The following is a 21056-nucleotide window of genomic DNA, read 5'->3' on the forward strand; positions in this document are numbered from 1 at the left end:
AACATTTTACCATTTACGTTCAAGCCATCCCAACAACGAAATCAAGTTTAATTAAATAGAACGACTAAGAATACTGCTATTCTGTCGCTTCACATTTCGTACACAAATGCGCGAACATATGGTCTCCAAGAACCTGTGCTTGTGCCTGTTTCGTTACTCAATCAAGGTGTCATTAAAAGAATCGCTGACTATTCACTTTATCGACGCCAGCATAAAACCAGCAAGACAGCAAGTTCTCGAGTACGAAAGGAATTCGCTTTATTTCTTCACGGCGTATCGATTTTAAAGTCATATTTGTGTGGCAGGCGCTGTTATTTTAATATAAAGCGGCAGGATGCATGCTGCTGTCTGGTTTCGCCGGCTTGCGACGTGTCGAGCATTCTCTGACTCTGCAGTCACAGGTATGACGTCATCGATTGATTGACCATAAATGGCAATAACGAGTCTGCGCTTCGCCAATCAGAAAGTCACCACATCAGAGCCAAACCGCAGTCCGTGGTGTCGACTTGTTTGACTTTAGGTCGACTTTGCTTAAACGACCATTTTAAGCGATAATACATCGCAATTTTTTTCATTTTCTCTCATGAAAAATAATTTAAGCGCAACATCAATGTAACTGATGGAATCTTTAACATAAATTATTGCAGGCCGTACATAACTCCCCGAATACAGATTATCTATGTTATTACTCAATGAATATATATGTTTTTATCGCAAAAATTAGCATGATTCCATTCCTAGAAATCAAATTGATGAGCAAACAATTATTTCAAACGCCAACGAATACACGAAAATATCTACGGGTAGAATTGTGTCGTTTGAAAATTTAATCGACCATTGTTATGTATGGTGTGCGCAACCATTCCGAGTGAGTCATGGCCATGACCATTTCATTCGGTCGTTGCATCGGCATGCGCAAACAAGAAAAGCCAACTCAGCAACAAACATAAAAAAGAGTCACGTGGAAAGCATTAGTATCATTAGTATCTTCACATTCACAATATCTAGAACTTTTAAAACTTCTGATGCGCCCAATTGCTGACTAAGTAACTCAATTAATTAAAAAAACACAAGCATATGTATAATGTGATGTGATTATATTATTTTTCCTACAAATGAGACAAATTGATACTAAAATTAATATTCTCATACTAGAAACGGTGGTAAAACTATGATAGTTTTGTATTGCGTTGTAGTGTAGTGTATTTAGTTGGTGTTGTTGTCTTGATATTGATGACTTCATGATGCTGACTGCGCGACCTCGCATTTTGTCGTAACAACAAATTCAAACTAAAATAGAGCCAAATTGCTATTTTCATGCAAAATATCCAATGAACTAAATGTTTTATTACTTTTTATCGTAACTATTTTTTTAGTTTAAATTTTGCATACATGTTTATTTAACTCTGTTTTCTAACTTGACCTTTTTACTGTTCAACGGTTGACATGAACAGGAATGTAATTTAGATAATAGCAGGTATTGATGGGATTATAGTAATAAATAAATTCACATCACACTTGCTTATTCCTCAAAACTTCCCGCATATTAAGGCAAAAACACGTGAGAGGTGTGGGTAAATAAATTCATTATTTTACAACTTACGATCATTTCTCTGCACTTTTTGTGAATGTAAATAACTTTCGAGTTTTGATTTTAATGCAAGCATTATTCTTTTAAGGAATGTGCCCTTTTCGCACTAAATTTTTATTCCACTTCACTGTAAATTTAGTGAAATTTTTGCATTCTATGAACCTGCATTCCTCAGCAAATTTGTTCATAAAAAATAGCCCCGATATAAACTCGGACATAAATATGCAGGAAATGAAGGATATGCTTTTCAAGCGTTATTATAGTTCGCGAGCGCATATAATGATGTTTTATCCCGCAAAAGAAAAAGTCGATATTATGTGATGGCACTCGCAGCGGGAAGCACAGCATATTCGCCGTTGAATATAAAAAATGTGTTTCACAAACTCAAAACGGTAAAAAAGTCATCAGTTATATCAAAATAAATGCTTAAAAAATTAAGCGGCATAAAAGTAGTGAAAATTAGTTTCATTATGGTTTTGCGACTTTTATATGCGTAATTATTATTGTCTCGGAGCCATTTGCGCATTAAAATACCCAACACAAACAGACAGAATTACTCTTGTTCGTGAACACGCTTTAGTAAGGTTTATGATCCATTGCTCGGAGGATATCTCTTCCGCCTTGCGAAGATCAAAACCACAAACTCTTCAAGAAGCCTATACCGAAGCAATAACAGAGGAAAGATATCTAAAAATGAGGAAAACAAACCGTCAAAATATTCAAGAAAAATTTTGTAAAATATGCAAAAAAACTAATCACTCTTCAAATGATTGTTATTTTAAAAATTCACGACAACAGGATAATGCTAATCTAAACAAAAATATTAAATCCTGCAAATATTGCAAAAAAACAGGACATAGCATTGAGGAATGCAGAGTATTGTTGTCCAAAGAACGTCAAAACAAAAACCATACTAATTCAAATCAAAGTAAAAATTCAGATAATAGACCAATAAATAGAAATAGGTTTGAACAAAAGCCTTCAACATCTACTTCTCAACAATATAATGTGGAAGTTGCGGAAATATCAAATGACGAAGTCGACGATAACTCTCTCAGTACAGATCAAATATTTGTTAATTCAAGCAAATCAGAAAATACATTCAAGGTAAAATTCAACCATAAAACAAAAGATAATAAAATATTAACATTTGAATTTTTGGTCGATACTGGAGCAGAATTAACTTTGATTAAATTAACAGATAAATTGCGCGAGGCACGTCTGCCTGTAAATCAAAAAGAAGCAACGACTTTAACCGGCTTAGGCGCAGGTACAAGCGTTAGAAGCGTAGGTACAATTAATTTGGAAACGGAAAATAGTAATTATAACGTTATTATAAAATGTCACATCATAAAGGACGAATGCAATTTACCATTAGATGGAATACTTGGTAACGATTTCTTAAGAAAACATTTAGCTGAAATAAACTTGAAGAATAACTATTTAAAACTTAATACCAAAAACTTCCCAATAATTCCAATCGAGCCAGCAAATTTAAAAACTAATAGCACTAATCAACAAACTTACCATATTTTGGAAGCACGATCAGAAAGCGTAATAAAGGTAAATATTATAAATCAAGTAAAGGAAGGAGTTTACATGAACGATAATGTTTGTGAAGGAGTTTATCTGGCAAAGGCTATATTAAATCCAAGTGATGAACAAACCGCATTAACAACAATTATAAATACGACAAACGAAATCAAAATCATTCCAAATATAAGCATAAAATTAGAAGAATTTACACCAGAACATGCAACAATTTTCTCTGTCAATGAAAACATTAATCAAATTTCTAGATCCGAAATACTTAGACCTCAATTACTGTTCAACGGTTGACATGAGAACACGCTTTAGTAAGGTTTATGATCCATTGCTCGGAGGATATCTCTTCCGCCTTGCGAAGATCAAAACCACAAACTCTTCAAGAAGCCTATACCGAAGCAATAACAGAGGAAAGATATCTAAAAATGAGGAAAACAAACCGTCAAAATATTCAAGAAAAATTTTGTAAAATATGCAAAAAAACTAATCACTCTTCAAATGATTGTTATTTTAAAAATTCACGACAACAGGATAATGCTAATCTAAACAAAAATATTAAATCCTGCAAATATTGCAAAAAAACAGGACATAGCATTGAGGAATGCAGAGTATTGTTGTCCAAAGAACGTCAAAACAAAAACCATACTAATTCAAATCAAAGTAAAAATTCAGATAATAGACCAATAAATAGAAATAGGTTTGAACAAAAGCCTTCAACATCTACTTCTCAACAATATAATGTGGAAGTTGCGGAAATATCAAATGACGAAGTCGACGATAACTCTCTCAGTACAGATCAAATATTTGTTAATTCAAGCAAATCAGAAAATACATTCAAGGTAAAATTCAACCATAAAACAAAAGATAATAAAATATTAACATTTGAATTTTTGGTCGATACTGGAGCAGAATTAACTTTGATTAAATTAACAGATAAATTGCGCGAGGCACGTCTGCCTGTAAATCAAAAGAAGCAACGACTTTAACCGGCTTAGGCGCAGGTACAAGCGTTAGAAGCGTAGGTACAATTAATTTGGAAACGGAAAATAGTAATTATAACGTTATTATAAAATGTCACATCATAAAGGACGAATGCAATTTACCATTAGATGGAATACTTGGTAACGATTTCTTAAGAAAACATTTAGCTGAAATAAACTTGAAGAATAACTATTTAAAACTTAATACCAAAAACTTCCCAATAATTCCAATCGAGCCAGCAAATTTAAAAACTAATAGCACTAATCAACAAACTTACCATATTTTGGAAGCACGATCAGAAAGCGTAATAAAGGTAAATATTATAAATCAAGTAAAGGAAGGAGTTTGCATGAACGATAATGTTTGTGAAGGAGTTTATCTGGCAAAGGCTATATTAAATCCAAGTGATGAACAAACCGCATTAACAACAATTATAAATACGACAAACGAAATCAAAATCATTCCAAATATAAGCATAAAATTAGAAGAATTTACACAAGAACATGCAACAATTTTCTCTGTCAATGAAAACATTAATCAAATTTCTAGATCCGAAATACTTAGAAGTCAATTAAATTTAGAAGGTTTGAACGACGAAGAAAAAGGATCAGTAATTGAGATATGTAGCAGATATAATGATATTTTTTATTTACCTAACGACAATTTAACCGCATCAGATGCGACGCATCACGAAATTAAAACAACAACGTCGCAACCAATTCAAAATAAAATCTACCGATTACCAAAAGTACATGAAGCCGCAGTAGAAAAAGAGATAAATAAATTGATCCGTCAAAATATTATAATACCATCGGTAAGTCCATATAATAGCCCCTTATGGGTAGTTCCAAAAAAATCGAATGGAAAAGAAAAAAAGTGGAGAATTGTAGTCGACTACAGAAAATTAAATAATGTCACAGTAGGAGATTCTTTCCCTCTGCCAAACATAAACCATATTTTGGATCAGTTAGGTAGAGCTGTATATTTTACAAGTCTAGATTTGGCATCGGGGTTTCACCAAATATTGATGAACCCGGACGACCGCCATAAAACGGCATTTTCAACACCAAACGGTCATTACGAATTTCTAAGAATGCCCTTTGGTTTGAAGAATGCACCGGCAACCTTTCAACGCATGATGACAAACATATTAACGGGTTTACAAGGGTCACAATGTTTCGTTTATTTAGATGATATCGTCATTTATGCCAACAATATTGAAGACCATGAAAGGAAACTATCAACCATTTTTAATAGATTACGACACAATAACCTAAAATTACAACCCGAAAAAAATGTATCTTTCTTCGAAAGGAAATAACGTACTTAGGTCACGTAATTTCACAAGAAGGTGTAAAACCCGAACCAAACAAAATAATTAGTTTAAAAAATTATCCAAAACCTCGCAATGTCAAGGAAATACAACAATTTCTAGGTTTTTGTGGTTATTACCGCAAGTTTATAAAGAATTTCTCAGTAATCGCGAATCCACTAGTAAAATTAACAAAAAAGAAAGAAGAATTTAAATGGCTACCAGAGCAAGAGCAAGCTTTCCAAAAATTTAAAACGATACTAACAAGCGACTCTATTTTAATATATCCAGATTTTAAGAAGACATTTATCTTAACCACCGATGCTTGCAATTACGCTGTCGGTGCTGTTTTATCACAAGGCGAAATAGGTTCGGATAGACCCATTGCTTATGCGTCGAGTAAAATAAGTAATGCACAACAAAATTACTCAACAACGGAAAAAGAACTTTTAGCGATAGTTTGGGCCGTCAAACACTTTAGACCATATCTATTTGGACAAAAGTTTAAAATAATAACGGATCACAGACCGCTAACATGGTTATTTAATTGTAAAGACCCATCATCTAGGTTAGTCAGATGGCGTTTACAACTTGAAGAATATGACTACGAAATAGAGTATAAACCGGGTACAATGAATAGCAATGCAGATGCTCTATCGAGAAATCCCATATTTATTAACAAAAATTACCAAACATATGAAAACTTCACCGAATATTACTATAAAAATAAAGATATTCCAAAAGTAGAAGAAATGAAAACAATCCTAACGAAACAAAAAATAATCGCAGCATTTATGTCCAAGGATTTAAACGCAGAAAATAAACTACTACAATCACTTTCAGCAGAATTTGATTTCAACTCAATACCACAAGACATAAACTTGAACGATGCGATTTCATTACAAAATAATACGAATACATTATTTCTTTTATTTTCTCATTTAAATTATTTTGAAACACCAAGTTATAAAGATATCTTCTATACCCTAATCAATCTAAAAAATAAATTACGAAATAATAAAATCAAACAAATACATCTTACAAATCCTTTACATACGAATCTAAATTTTAAACAAGAAATAATAAACAACATGATCGATTACATTTTTTCGGAGGAGAATATTAAAATAATTTTAGTGAACAAACCAAAATTACAACCATCAAACAATGCAGAAAAAATAAAAATCATCAAAGAGAACCACGCATCATCGATTGCAGGTCACTCTGGAATAGAGAGAACATATAGAAGACTACTCGATAATTATTATTGGAAGAGTATGAAAAATGATGTCAAGGAATTTATAAATTCTTGCAAAGAATGCCAAGAAAATAAAACGAATCGGCACCCTATTAGAGCTCCAATGGAGATTACTACAACATGTAATAAACCCTTTGAAGTTGTCGCTCTGGACATCGTTGGTCCACTACCGGAAACTTTCAATGGTAATAAATTTATATTAACCCTTCAGGACAATCTCACAAAATATTTTTATGCAGAACCGATCATAAACCATGAAGCAGAAACCGTAGCTGAAATATTCTACACTTTTGTGATGTTATATGGATTTCCCAAAAGCATTCTTACCGATAACGGATCAGAATTTAAATCAAATCTATTTAAACAAGTCAATAAATTATTCAAAGTTAGACAAATATTTGCAACACCATATCACCCTCAAACGAATGGTGCTTTAGAAAGATCACATTCAACACTAAAAGACTATTTAAAACATTTTATTAATTCCAAGCAAGACAATTGGGATACATACATACCATCAGCGGTATTTTGCTATAATACATCTATTCACACATCTACAAATTTTACACCGTATGAGTTAATATTTGGACATAAAGCAAGTATACCAAATTCAGCCATAGCTACCCCAGAATTTAGATATAGCTATGATGATTACCATCAGCAACTGAAACTAAGATTAAATACGTCACACGAAATAGCACGTAATAATTTAATTACAACGAAAGAAAAAACAAAGCAACGATACGACAATCGCACTAATAATCACCACTTCAAAGTAGGCGATCTAGTATATATAAAAAATTGTGGAACAACAAAAGGATTAGCAAAGAAACTCGAGAAAGCTTATAAAGGTCCATACGAAATCCAAGACGTATACCAGAACCAAACAGTATCAATTAAAATAAAAAATAAAAACCAAACATTTCACAAAAACTTATTGAAGCCATTTGTTTCGGATAACAATGGAGACAGTAATGAAGATGAATAATTCAATCACAATTATTATTATCCTTATCATATTAAAGCAAGTCAATTCCCATTCCTTCAACATAGAATCATTAAATTCATCGTCAGGCATATTTTACAAAAACATGGGTACTGTATTAGTATATAATCAGTATTTCACATTAGTGACATATAAGAACCTAAGTCATTACGAAACAAAACTAAACGTTATTCAGAATCAATTAGAGGAAACCGAGGAAATTTGCGAACACGACAAAAAAAAAAAAACCAAAAATGTTAAAAACTAATTATTATTGCATAACCACGACAAGAATAATCCATAGACAAATTGAAACAATCAAGGATAAATTTATTATTGAACATTTTGAATTATTAAGTCATTTGAGCACGACACTAATCGAAGAACTTGATGATATAATTAATTCAATATTATTTTCGAAAAGTAATATTCTTCACCCATTCAACCATCAGTATTAAAAAAGCGAGCTAAAAACTATTCACTTAAGCACAAATTTGAGATTACCCGTTGAGAATATTCACGAATATGTTATTATAATCAAAATCTCACTTGAAATCTATCAAAATATGATTATTTATCCACTAAATATTCCTATTCCATACCAAACGAAATTTACACTTTATCACATGTTTCCTTTACCAAAATCAAAACACAACAAAATATTTTCATTTATTAACCCTTCCAAAGAATTCTTACTCCTTGATTCCACATTATCTCAGTATAGCTTGTTAAATACTCTACAATCATGCATTAATACGAGGAATCATCGATTGTGTCACAACACAAAATGAAATCCAACATTTGGGAAAATACCATGTGAAGTGCAGTTGAGAATTCAACAGGAAGAAGGCTCCGGAAGAAGAATATAGAAACACCAACAACCGAAGAAAATGTCGAAATGAACACTTACTCCACGCCAACATCATCTTGTTCTCCAAGCAACAACCCATATTTAATAAAAAAAATAAATTCAATTTCCATTTAGGGGGGAGGGGTGTTATGACCCCATAACAACAATTAGATTATCATTATTATTTATTATTATTATTATTATATTATTATTATTATTATTATCATTAGTATATCTTATCTTGTAACTTTAGTTTAGTTTGTACACTTAACTCAGGGTCCAATCCTAACGAGCGCCCTTTGCGCATGCTCAAAGTGCAATAACTTAAGCTAGTATAAGAACCACCCCAACTATTATTCGAGGTAGTTGCCAGTTACCAACGATCAGCCGCCGAGCTACGACTGCCAATAAAAGCAATAAACTCTTTAAAATATTACTCGCACCCTGTCGAGATCTTCAAACCCTCGCACAACCCTAGCCGTCCAGGCAAACCGTTTTGGTACACCGGAAGCCGCGCGGTGCCGTTTCCAAGTGCCAAAACACAACTCTGGTGCCAGAAATCCATTCTTTGGGTCTCTGCACCATAACAATTTATAGTTCGCGAGCACGTATCTGTGTTGTTTTTATCCCATAAAAAGAAAAAAGTCGATATTATGTGATGGCACTCGCAGCAGGAGCTTACAGCATATTCGCGTTGAATATAAAAAAATGTGTTCACAAACTCTCCAAAACGGTAAAAAAAAGTCATCGGTTATATCAAAATAAATGTAAAAAATTAAGCGGCATAAAGTAGTGAAAATTAGTTTCATTATGGTTGCGACTTTTTATATGCGTAATTATTATTGTCTCGGATCATTACGGTTAGCTGTTAGGAGGAAATGATGTCAGTGCGTGTTTTTCTCTACAAAAGAATGCGCGCTACATCATATGACTAAGATAAATTTTGCTAATTCTTCGAAGTAGTGTTCAAACTCAAGCAGTAAATAGCGAAAATCAGCGACAATTTGATATGAATGAATGAAACTTTGACTCACCGACTCGGAAAATTGTTCCAGCGTGCTGCGCGTAACACATACATCGTTCATCTTGAAGAACGGCACTTCTTCGGCACAGTGAAGTCCGTCGATGCGGTTACTGTTCTTGCTGCTGATGTTTCTTCTGAGCGTCGACGTCGTCGCTACCGAATTACCGTCCGTTACGTTTCCAAATGCGTATTTGCACTGGCCGGCAACAGGCAGTGCATTTTGTTATTTTCATTAAACAATTGAGTTGCAAAGTTCGCGTACTTTGCAGATTCGCGTTGCGCGAAATGCCGGAAAGTTTTTCTAGGTTAGAAGCGGTAACGCTACAGCTAAAACAACACACAGCCATACATCACATTCGCACCTCTACGCCGCGACTAAATCGATTCTGGTTCCCCACCACCCACACTTGTCCATAACGCGGCAATACAATACGAATACCGCGCGTTGTGCCCTCCATGTAAAAAGCAGTTACACCTGTTCCAACCGCAAGTTAGACAACACACATTACATACAAACACATAACTTGAAGACTTACACTTACCACATTGCGCGTATGTAGTTTTAGGAAGGTTATTGACCTTGCACTCGAAAACTGGTTATTAAAGAAAAATTATAATAAATCTTGGTGAATGAATTCTGAATTGAACAAATGTAAGGTATTGAATAATGTCAGTCATCTTTGATTACAATACACAAAAGTATAATACACAATTTTTGTCACATTCATCAATTAAACAATGCATGAACCGTGGGTTGACATTAACATACGGAATGATCGATTCAAAGAAAAAAACATCGGCAACGCTATTACTATTTAGCGTCACACTCTCAGAAATCAATCAATTAATGAATCAAATAAAGAACATTTGAAACGAAATAATGTACAAATTACTCGCCTTGCGTCGATTAGATAGATAATAAAGTAGTGAAATACAATTTTGCAAATTCGTCTAAAATGATCTGACCTGATCTGACCGGACCGACCGGATCAAAATCGAAGTATGTATTCATTTATCCTTCTTCAGGCATATCAATTCGCAGTTCATAGAGCTAATCATTCCGATTTTTCACTTGAATGTCGCTTCATTGACTTCAGTGCCTTCTCTCGCAGCCTCTTTTCGTTCTCGATCATCAGCTCGCTGGTCGTCACGTCGCTGTTGTCCGATTCGTCAGAATCGGCGCGTTTTTTCTTGTGTTTCTTGTGCTTCTTTGCATGTTTCTTCTTCTTCTTGTGTTTCTTGTCTTTCTTCTTTTTGCGCTCAACTTCCTCATCCGAGTCGGTGGTGGCCTTCGCTTTCTTGTGCTTCCGTTTTTTCGCCACCTCTTCCTCGCTCTCCGAGGTGGAGTCTTTGCGATGCCGTCGTGATTTTTCTGCCTTGCGCTCTAATTCGGAATCATCTCCGGAGCTGGGCCGACGTTTTTTCTTGCTTTTTGGTTCATCACTCTCTGAAGACTCCTCCTTGCGTGATGTCTTTTTAACGGGTTCATCGTCGGAACTGGACGATCTCTTCTTCTTGATGGGTCTCTTCTCGTTTTCAGAAACGCTTTGATGACGTTTCTTCTTAATTTGCTCTTCGCTGCTCTCGTGCTTTTGCTTCCTTACCTCGCGATGTTCCTTCTCTTTTTCTTTCTTTTTTATGTTGCGATGTTCCGCATCACTCGTCTCTTTGCGATTTTTGTACTCAGGTTCGCTATCGCTCGAACTAGAGGCCCGCTTCTTGCTAATCTTCGTCTTAGTCTTAAGTTTCCGTCTTGCCTGCTCTTTATAATCTGATTCAGATTCTGAAGAGCTAGAAGAATCACTGTCACTCTTCCTCTTAGTCGGTTTCTTCGTTTTAAGTTCCTTCTCCTTTAGCGCGCGTTTCTTCTCGTCTTTGGAAGAAGTAGCCGACGGTTTCTTTGGGGGAAACTCTTCGGCCTTAATGAACGGAGACGGAGTTCTCGACAGGCTGCGGGAATATCTAGGAGGGCCGTCTGGAGGTATCAAGTGTTTTTCGGGACTAATACTCTTTGATTTCGACTTTTTGAGTGACTTGACTACAATTACTTCTTTCTTCTTTTCGGCAGGTTTAGGCTTTTCCTTTTCTTTCACAGGAGCAACTTCTGGTTCCTTGCGGGCCTCAACGGTGCGATGCTCGTCCTTCTTTTCCTCTTTTTTGCAAGGTGCGTCACGTTTTTTATCCTGATCCCGTGAACTGTCGCGGCGGTCGCGTTTAGGACTAGGACTAGATTTCCTCGGTGGTTGGCGATCACGGTCCTTATCTCTTGACACACGGTTTCTCACTGGCGAACGACGCGATTTCTCTTGTCTGTCGCGTGAATTGCGCTTGCGGGAGCGAGAACGCCGATCCCTAGATCTTGTTCGGCGGCGGGCATCACGTGAAGGTCGACGAATGTTACGGTCTCGAGTTCTACTTCGTCTGAAACGCCTGAGGACAGAAAATATGGTAATATAACTTATACATTTTAAGTTAGATTTAGTACCTATCCCGACTAACTCGTCTCCTAGGACTGGGACTACGACGACGCCTACTAGGACTTCTTCGTCCTCTGCTGGGACTCCTCCGGTTGCGGCGTCTGCTCAAGCTGCGCCGGCGGCTATTCCTGCGAGGACTGCGTCGTCTAGAGTGACTCCTACGGCCGCGAGATGGGCTCCTCCTACGTCTGCTCGGGCTCCGTTTATTCCTCGACTGACTAAGTCTGCGAACACACATACACTGAAATGTAATACAAGATTAGAACATTCATCACAATACTTTAAAGTGGAGAACTTCGAAAGTAAGGTAATCAAATAAGAATATAGTAAGTAACCCATCAATGTACACCCAACGCCACGCCCCTGTTTATTGTTTCATTCGTTTTATTATTTGCTTATATTTTTGCTTTTCTGAAGTGTTACCTTCGTGAAGGGCTGCGCTTGCGACTAGTGCTGCGTCTACGTGAGTTGCTTCGTTTCCTCCTTCCGCCGCGATCCCAACTTCCACGCTTCGGCGATCTGGACACGCTCTTCCGTCGCTTACCCTTGTCGTCCGCCTCAGAGTCAGAGCTGTCCTTATTCGAGCGATAGTGACGTTTCTTCTGCACGCTGTCGTCTTTCTTACGGATCTCAAAGTTGTTCTTTGAACCCCTAGATGTCGACCGAGATTTCCTCTTGTCCTTGTCATCACGAGATCTGGACCGATGCTTCGATGTGGACTTTTTAGATCTGGAAGAAGACCGCGACTTACTGCGTGAACGCGATTTACTTCGGGACTTTGAACGTGAGCGCGACTTAGATTTGCGCGCATCATTGCCGGCCATGGACATCAGCTTGGCTTGAAGTTTGGAGACAGGTTGAGTGATGTCCTTCTCCCTATAAACCAGAATTTGTCTAAATTGAGTGAATATTTATAACGAATCAATTGTTATATTTACATATTGTTTTTGGCAGTATTGTTCTCCTTCACGTCGTGTCGATCATCGCCGTTTCGATTGTGACTACCTTCGCGGTCGCCAGGACTAGTGTTACCATTTCCCTTGATGTCGTTAGTCTTGTTATCTCTCGACTTTGAGCGACTCTTGGAGCGTCGCTTGTCACGCGACCGTCGTCTAGGTCGCGACGATCGTGAACGAGAGCGTCGGGAATGAGAGTGCTCTCGGTTGCGTGAGCGCGACCTATTCCTAGAACGTGAACGCTCTTTGTACTTCTTCTCCACCTTTTTCGGCTCAATCTTCTCTTCCTCCTTCTTGGTTTTCAAGATTTCTTCCTTTTTAATATCAATGAGGGAATCTGGTATACCTGTTGGATTTTCCTGAGCCGATATGAGTAATGCCCACAACTCCGCCATAAACTCGCGAGCGTTTTTACCGTGTAGGAAACCAGTCAGATTGATTTGGATCTTCTTTGGGTCAGGGTACTTTTCATCTAATTGATTATAAACAAAATCAACTACCACATCGTCATCAATTTTAAGTATCTCAGTAATCTTTTCTTGAATCCAAGGCTTGATCACTTCCAGCTTGATTTTTGACATATCAACTCTCTGACTTAGGCAATCACTGAATCTCATCTGCTTCAATAACTTTTTTTCTTTGTCACTGAAGCGATTGTCCTGCTCAGTATTTGTGCCCTATAATAATATTACATTTTTTATGCCATCACAGCCAAACATTAACCTTATTTATTATTTATAGCTAAGTAATTACTCACAGTGTACATCATCTTGAAGCTGTTGTTATTGATTCACTCTACACTATATCAGTCACCAGTTCAAAACTAAATATCATTTACGTCCGTTGATATTGCGTCTGTATCATAAACAATAGCAGGCTCGTGTGCGTTGGGGAATCCGCCGGGGCGCAAATCTAACGCCGGTGAATCGCTCACCAACGAAATAGGAAATATACGTCGCCAGTTAAAATATTTCAACAAGAGCGCATTTCAACGCTGGCGCAACACTCGATGGTTGCTGCTATGATGTTCAAATCGCTGCCATTCTAACACTATTTGTACTATTTAAGTCCACAGCGAAATGCAATCATCTAAAATACAACACGTTCATGTTGCATTTTGACTGAAACAAAATGGCGCAGCGTCACAAACGATTACTTTGGTTGTGCTACCAACCTTCAGACATGTACTGTCAAATTGGTAATATTTAAATTTGAAGACTGCAACTTGTATTATATTTAACAAATTATTTTAATAACAATATCATTTAGATTTATCTATATTATCTGTTCAATTTACAATTTTGCAAAACAAACAGTTCATTAAACATTGTAAATAATAAATGCATCTTGGTTATGTTAAAAAGGAATGTCCCTAGATTTACACCTGCCGGCCACGTCTGACATGTCTGACAGCTGACGGTGTTTGACGTGTTTGTTTTCAGTTTGGTCCGATTCTTCTTCGAGTCGGCGATTGCAATTTTAAATAAAAAGAGGATAAACATATTATACTTGCATATTCCACAATCACAACTTTAATTTCTTCAAAATGGTAAGTAATTTACGTCTATTTCTTTGCTGTTAATTTGTAAAACAATCATTCAAACTTTTAATAACCTACAAAACACGCCTGTCATCAGTACACATCATCAAAACTACAAAATCTGTTTTAAACAACTATGAATTATTCTTTAAGCCTCTTCGGTTGGACATCAAGCGTAAGCTAACTGCTCGCTCCGACCGTGTAAAATGCGTAGACTTGCACCCCACAGAACCATGGATGCTGTGCTCTCTGTACAGTGGCATAATCAATGTATGGAATCATGAAAATCAACAACTTGTTAAAACATTTGAAGTATGTGACTTACCTGTGAGGGCAGCCAAGTTTGTACCAAGAAAGAACTGGATTGTGGCTGGTTCAGATGATATGCATATCAGGGCATTCAATTACAACACTTTGGACAGAGTTCATGCATTTGAAGCGCATTCTGATTATGTGAGATGTATTGTAATTCATCCAACCCAACCTTATATTTTGACTAGTAGTGGTAAGTTTTTTTATCAAGCCAAGAGAGGGCATAAAGAGCTTGCTTTCTAATTTTAAATAATTTAATAATTCTTTATAATTTTGTGATTTTTAGATGATATGTTAATTAAATTATGGAACTGGGAGAAGGCATGGGCTTGTCAACAAGTATTTGAAGGCCATTCACACTATGTAATGCAGATTGCCATCAATCCAAAAGACAACAACACGTTTGCGTCAGCATCCTTAGATCGTACGTTAAAAGTGTGGCAACTGGGTGCATCAACTGCCAATTTTACTCTGGAAGGTCATGAGAAAGGCGTAAACTGCGTCGATTACTACCACGGCGGTGACAAACCGTATATCATCTCAGGCGCTGACGATCGCTTGGTAAAAATTTGGGACTACCAGACGAAAACATGCGTTCAAACTCTCGAAGGCCACGCGCAGAACGTCAGTGCCGTTTGTTTCCACCCTGAATTGCCTGTTATTCTAACTGGAAGCGAAGATGGCACTGTACGCGTATGGCACGCGAACACCAATCGACTAGAAAGTAGCCTCAACTACGGATTCGAACGTGTCTGGGCGATTTGTTGCATGAAAGGATCAAACAACGTGGCAATTGGTTATGATGAAGGAAGTATTCTTGTAAAAGCCGGCAGAGAAGAACCGGCGGTGAGTATGGACGCTAGCGGTGGTAAAATCATCTGGGCCAAACACTCCGAGCTTCAACAGGCCAATCTAAAAGCTTTACCTGAAGGCGCAGAGATTCGGGATGGTGAACGCTTGCCAGTCGCTGCTAAAGATATGGGCGCATGCGAAATTTACCCACAAAGCATTCAACATAATCCTAATGGAAGATTTGTTGTTGTTTGTGGTGATGGCGAGTACATTATTTACACTGCCATGGCCCTGAGGAACAAATCATTTGGTTCCGCACAGGAATTTGTATGGGCACAAGATTCAAGCGAATATGCTATCCGGGAAGCCAGTACCACTGTAAGAATATATAAAAATTTCAAAGAAAAGAAAAGTTTCCGCCCTGATTTTGGCGCGGAAGGCATTTTTGGAGGGTGGTTGTTAGGGGTGAAGTCTGTCTCCGGGTTGACATTTTATGATTGGGACACGTTGGATTTGGTGCGCCGTATTGAAATTCAACCAAAAGCAATCTACTGGTCTGATAGCGGCAAACTAGTGTGTTTGGCAACTGAAGACAGTTATTATATCCTGAGTTATGACTCTGAACAAGTTGTCAAAGCAAGAGAAACGAACGAAGTAGCGGAAGACGGTGTAGAGGCTGCTTTTGATGTTCTGGGCGAGATTAATGAAACAGTACGTACAGGTTTGTGGGTGGGTGATTGTTTCATTTACACTAATGCTGTAAATCGTATTAATTACTATGTTGGTGGTGAGCTTGTCACGATCGCTCATCTTGATCGTCCATTATACGTTCTGGGATATGTTCCTAAGGACGACCGTCTTTACTTAACAGATAAAGAATTGGGAGTTGTTAGTTATCAACTGCTGCTCTCAGTTTTGGAATATCAGACTGCTGTGATGCGAAGCGACTTTACAACAGCTGATAGGGTACTTCCTTCAATACCCAAAGAACACCGCACTAGAGTCGCGCACTTTTTAGAAAAACAGGGCTTTAAACAGCAGGCGCTAGCAGTTTCGACAGATCCCGAACATAAATTCGAGTTGGCATTGGCACTGGGCGATTTGAATACTGCCAAAGTCCTCGCTGTAGAAGCGCATAACCCTCAAAAGTGGAGTCAGTTGGGTGAACTCGCCGCGGCAAATAATAATTTGTCATTGGCAAAAGAATGCATGCAGCGGGCGCAGGACTTTAGCGGACTATTACTGGTTGCTACTAGTACTGGCGATGCGGATTTAGTGAGAAAATTGGGAGAGGATACACTAGCAGAAGGAAAGAATAATATTTCATTTTTGTCGTACATGATGCTTGGAGATTTAAGAAAATGTCTAGACATTTTGATTCAAACTAATAGACTGCCAGAAGCGGCGTTCTTTGCACGATCTTATCTACCCGACCAAGTGTCGTATGTCGTGGGGCTATGGAGACAAGAGCTGTCAACAGTTAACCCGAAAGCCGGCCAAAGCTTGGCGGATCCTAAAGAGTATGAAAATTTGTTTCCAGGCTTGCAGGACGCGATAGCAGCCCAGCATGTGATGGAAGCAGAGTTTAAACAATTGATACCAGCGAAAATGGCGTGCAATACTACACCTGCATCAGAAAGGAATTTAATAGATGAAGTTAAAGCACGTGGTGGTGTTTCAATAGCAAGAGAAGAAACAGCAACCAGTTCAACAACACTAACTAGCAAACAAGCTATTTTTGAAGAAGATGATGATGATATCGATCTGGATTTGGAAGGGATGAATCTAGACGAAAATATTGATACGACGGTAGGTTATTTACATTCTTCTGTTTTTATAAGCAATTCGTTTGTCACTTTGATTTAATTCGGCTTCCCTATACAAGTCTTTATTACGAAAACACTAATTTGCCACAACAGGCTCATTGCTTTTGACAAACAGTTATATGCGCGGTACGCACATAAATAAGTTTTATTTATCGCTTGATTATACTAGAATTGCATGGCTTGGCATTTTCCTAAATATGTTTACAAAACGCACACGCACCCGAAACCGGCGTAATCCCGCCCGCATTAACCGCTTGAACTTTAACTGCCTGAACTTAAAATACACTGGTGTTAAATCACCCTCTCGGGTTTATATGTTTTTAATTTGGGAACCGAATGGTGTGCAGACAACTTACGAAATGTACAACAAAATGCCGAGGATAACGATACTAATGACAATCTGATTTAATGTTACAGGACATCAATTTGGACGATGATTTATTAAACGATTAATGGGAGATCAGATCAGCAGCGCCTAGAAATATTCAATTTGGCGGAAAAGGAGGATATGCGCAAAAATGATATATTATTCGATTTTCGTTCCATTTGCTTATACATTTATAAATATTTGTAGTATTAATATCAAGTACGATTACAATAACAACATTTTAATGTAAAATTTATTCTATTAATTTAATATTGAGAGTATAGAATACTATATACAATATGAATCATTCCTTTTATTTAAAATACTTAGAACCCCGTTGTTTTTTTTTTGTTCTTTGTTTGAATATTGTTCTGTAGAATCGGTACTGAAAAGACGCGTTGAACTGAAAAAAATCTCGACGGTTCACAGGGATTTATACGTATTCCGAAATTAACTTGGATGTGTATTAGTCGCGGCCTGATAAATGACGCTCATTTGCCGGCTCGACAATTTGTAGACGTTTAAGAAAACGTCCACATCGGATCGTAAATCAAGTTTTTAATAGCTAGCGCACTCCACCGACTACTTACATAGCAAGTACTCCCATCCTACGAACTAGAAACTTAGCCTTTTGCATTTGGGACTTCTCATTGACTGAATCAATCCGCAAATGATTCCACAAGCAATAATAAAATGAAAAAAGAAACTGAAGGAAAATGAAATTGCTTGATGTTGTGCGCTTAAAAATGCCAAATGCTCAACGCGAGCAGCAAAACTTCAAAGTCAACATTTAACGCATGTAACGCAGTCGACATTAAGTTCAAAAGTGCACAATTTGCGCTCATAGCAAATCTTCAACCGCATTTATATCACGTTCTAAAATAATAATAAAATTCGTATTAATTTGCTTTCGCATGCGATGGCAGTATTTTCTGCGTTGGCAGCGCTCACCTGTGTCGCACTGAACGGTTTATATCAATTTATGCGTTGGTAGCGTGCAAACGGGCACAATGGCAGCATAATTCACGTCTAAATGAGATGTCGAGGTGCCAAGGAGCGGCAAGATGCCGAGATGTCTAGATCTGGCGTGTACGCAAGCGAGTGCGGGTGTTAATAATATTAATTTCGGTTTCTTGTGCGCGCTTTGGGTTTATTTATGCTCCCGTGCGACGGACCACGATTTGCTGGGCCACGAGTTTAGTCAACTAGGCGCGGATGAGGAAATGTTGAAGTCGGTTAAACGTGTCTGATAAAAATTGAGTACATTTATATATTTCACTTTCGGGAATGTTCCAGTTCTACTGAAACATTCAATATATTTTATCACAACAATCTCCTATTTCTAGTATTTTAATTGACAAGGAAGACAAATTTTTATAATTCATAACTGCTGCGAAAGAGTGTAACAAAAATTGTTTCAAATTAGTCAATATCATATATTTTAAGTTGTTTTTACTTTATTTTTGGTTGGTAATTGATCAAAATAGGAAATAATAGTTTAGGAAACGCTGACATTATTAAAGTGACCGCTCATCAGTATTACCCTTTTCTATGTTTACCTAGGTAACCTAAGTTGAATATATGAAATAATATGAAACATAAACAAGTTGAATGTTCACTTTACCCAGTTACTCTATCGACTGGATGGATATAATCCGCTTTCAGTATGTTTAGTGCGAAAAGTACACGAATGACTTGCTTATACATTTCGGTTAGTATGTTTGCATGTTGAATGTTCAACCAGGATCAAGTTATTGCCGGTGCTTTGCGGTTTGTTGATTGTTTTGAAATCTATTGATAATTGTTTGTGGAGCGCACGCCGGCATCGTTTACAAAACATAAAAGATACTAAATGACACCTATCAAAATAACTAGTAAAACTTAGCATCTGCTCAAAAACACACACGCGCACATCATCCACCCAACATCAGAAATATAGATGCATTTCTTGTTTGTTTTCGTGTTAACATTTACTGAATTAATTCTATTTTCAAATATTTAAAAAAAAACGTTAATTTTTCTTGGATGATATGTATATTTCTATAAATAATTGAAATCATAATTGACGTGAAAACATAATAAACAGCTGAAACATATGTTATTGTCAACACCATTGTTAAAGTTAATTTATTTTCAGAGGCTTTTTTTCTTAAAATCGTCACTTTGTTTCTGAATGTGTATTTAACGATGCAGGATGAGATTGTTTTCGTTAAATATGCACAAAATACAGAAAAAATGCCGATTAGTGGAGAAAAACGGCGTGAACTTTTCTCTCACCTCTCGCACTCTTTCTCTCTCTTGTCACCGCAACGCGTCTATAAATTCTACAAAAATATTTAAAAATAAACGAGCGGCCACGGCGGAATATCCAGCAATAGGACTAAATGTGCAGCTCTTTAATCCGAGTGTACGAACGACCGGGCGGGCGGATGGATGGATAGCAAATAAAGTGAAGACAACTAGGTCCTGAGGGATTAAGCGAGCGGAATGTCACGCCGCACTCAGCGCACCGACTTCTACAAGATGTTTGATAAAATATCCAACAACTTAGCAGATGTATTCATCAATGCAAACTTCTTGGGACGCTTGGTGGATGTGAAACGCTTGAACACGTTTGAGTTAAGGATATGTGAAAATAGCTCTCCTAAGTAACACTACCCAAGATACCACGATGCGCTGACAGCGTGGGCAGCGAAGACGTAGTGGTAACAGCTGTACTTGTACCGGCCTGAGCGGGGTGCGTGTAGTGATGGCTGAGAGTCAAACTGAAGCTATTACGAATGTGGAGAGAGCGTCATCAATGTCATCGAAAGGCCTATCGCGTTCGATACATTATTACCAGCATCGAAAATGACATTTAGATACGTCAATCTACAAATGCCATCATTACCATCATCAGTACACAAGAAATTTATAAATCTGATGGCCTACGTTAGATTTGCGTTAGCGCAATAATTCCAAGCCGATTGGCCAAAGTTTTATAACTTTACGCATAACTAAATTCCACTTGGCGTGTCATATGTACAAATTTCCATTCTTTTAGTAGTAGTATAATATGTGTCGTACTTAGAAGTACTAAAGGCAGGCTGTTGGCGGAGCGTCGGTGACTTCAGAAGACTCCAACAACCCCAACAAGAAATAAAAGATCAATCGCTTCATGCGGCGTGGCGCAACAAAACGACGTGCGATGTGTGGGATGTTGAATTGCCGCCGCGTGCGTAATGTACGACTTCCACCCTT

The 21056-nt window shown here is 37.3% G+C and overlaps 3 protein-coding genes across 4 annotated transcripts in view; 1 reads left to right on the top strand and 2 right to left on the bottom strand.

The window, feature by feature from the left end:
- Lmpt (four and a half LIM domains protein limpet) overlaps window positions 1-9907 on the bottom strand; it is a 33709-nt gene extending 23802 nt beyond the window's left edge. Inside the window, exon 1 of the mRNA XM_065306991.1 lies at window positions 9557-9907. Coding sequence (XP_065163063.1) covers window positions 9557-9607 — 51 coding nt within the window. The 5' untranslated portion in view covers window positions 9608-9907. The remainder of the gene's footprint in view (window positions 1-9556) is intronic.
- Window positions 9908-10225: 318 nt separating this feature from the next.
- Srrm1 (Serine-arginine repetitive matrix 1) lies at window positions 10226-14119 on the bottom strand. Of its 2 annotated transcripts, none has more exons than XM_065306989.1 (5): window positions 13737-14119; window positions 12962-13656; window positions 12447-12899; window positions 12032-12247; window positions 10226-11976 (listed from the first exon to the last, which is right to left on the bottom strand). In XM_065306989.1, exons 1-5 carry the CDS (start codon window positions 13746-13748, stop codon window positions 10602-10604), a joined length of 2751 nt encoding a protein of 916 aa, XP_065163061.1. In that variant the 5' UTR covers window positions 13749-14119; the 3' UTR covers window positions 10226-10601. The 2 variants fall into 2 exon arrangements, with proteins under 2 accessions (XP_065163061.1, XP_065163060.1); XM_065306988.1 differs by having other exon boundaries at window positions 12447-12917.
- Window positions 14120-14379: 260 nt separating this feature from the next.
- Window positions 14380-18120, top strand: beta'COP (coatomer subunit beta'). Its single transcript, XM_065307469.1, has 4 exons — window positions 14380-14528; window positions 14673-15024; window positions 15118-17432; window positions 17867-18120. Exons 1-4 carry the CDS (start codon window positions 14526-14528, stop codon window positions 17900-17902), a joined length of 2706 nt encoding a protein of 901 aa, XP_065163541.1. The 5' UTR covers window positions 14380-14525; the 3' UTR covers window positions 17903-18120.
- Window positions 18121-21056: the final 2936 nt, after the last annotated feature.

This window comes from Atheta coriaria, unplaced genomic scaffold, assembly GCF_025399875.1.
Source record: "Atheta coriaria isolate IRGN ID8LTWV9N9 unplaced genomic scaffold, Caltech_Dcor_3.1 hic_scaffold_7_pilon, whole genome shotgun sequence".
Lineage (NCBI taxonomy): Eukaryota > Metazoa > Arthropoda > Insecta > Coleoptera > Staphylinidae > Dalotia > Dalotia coriaria.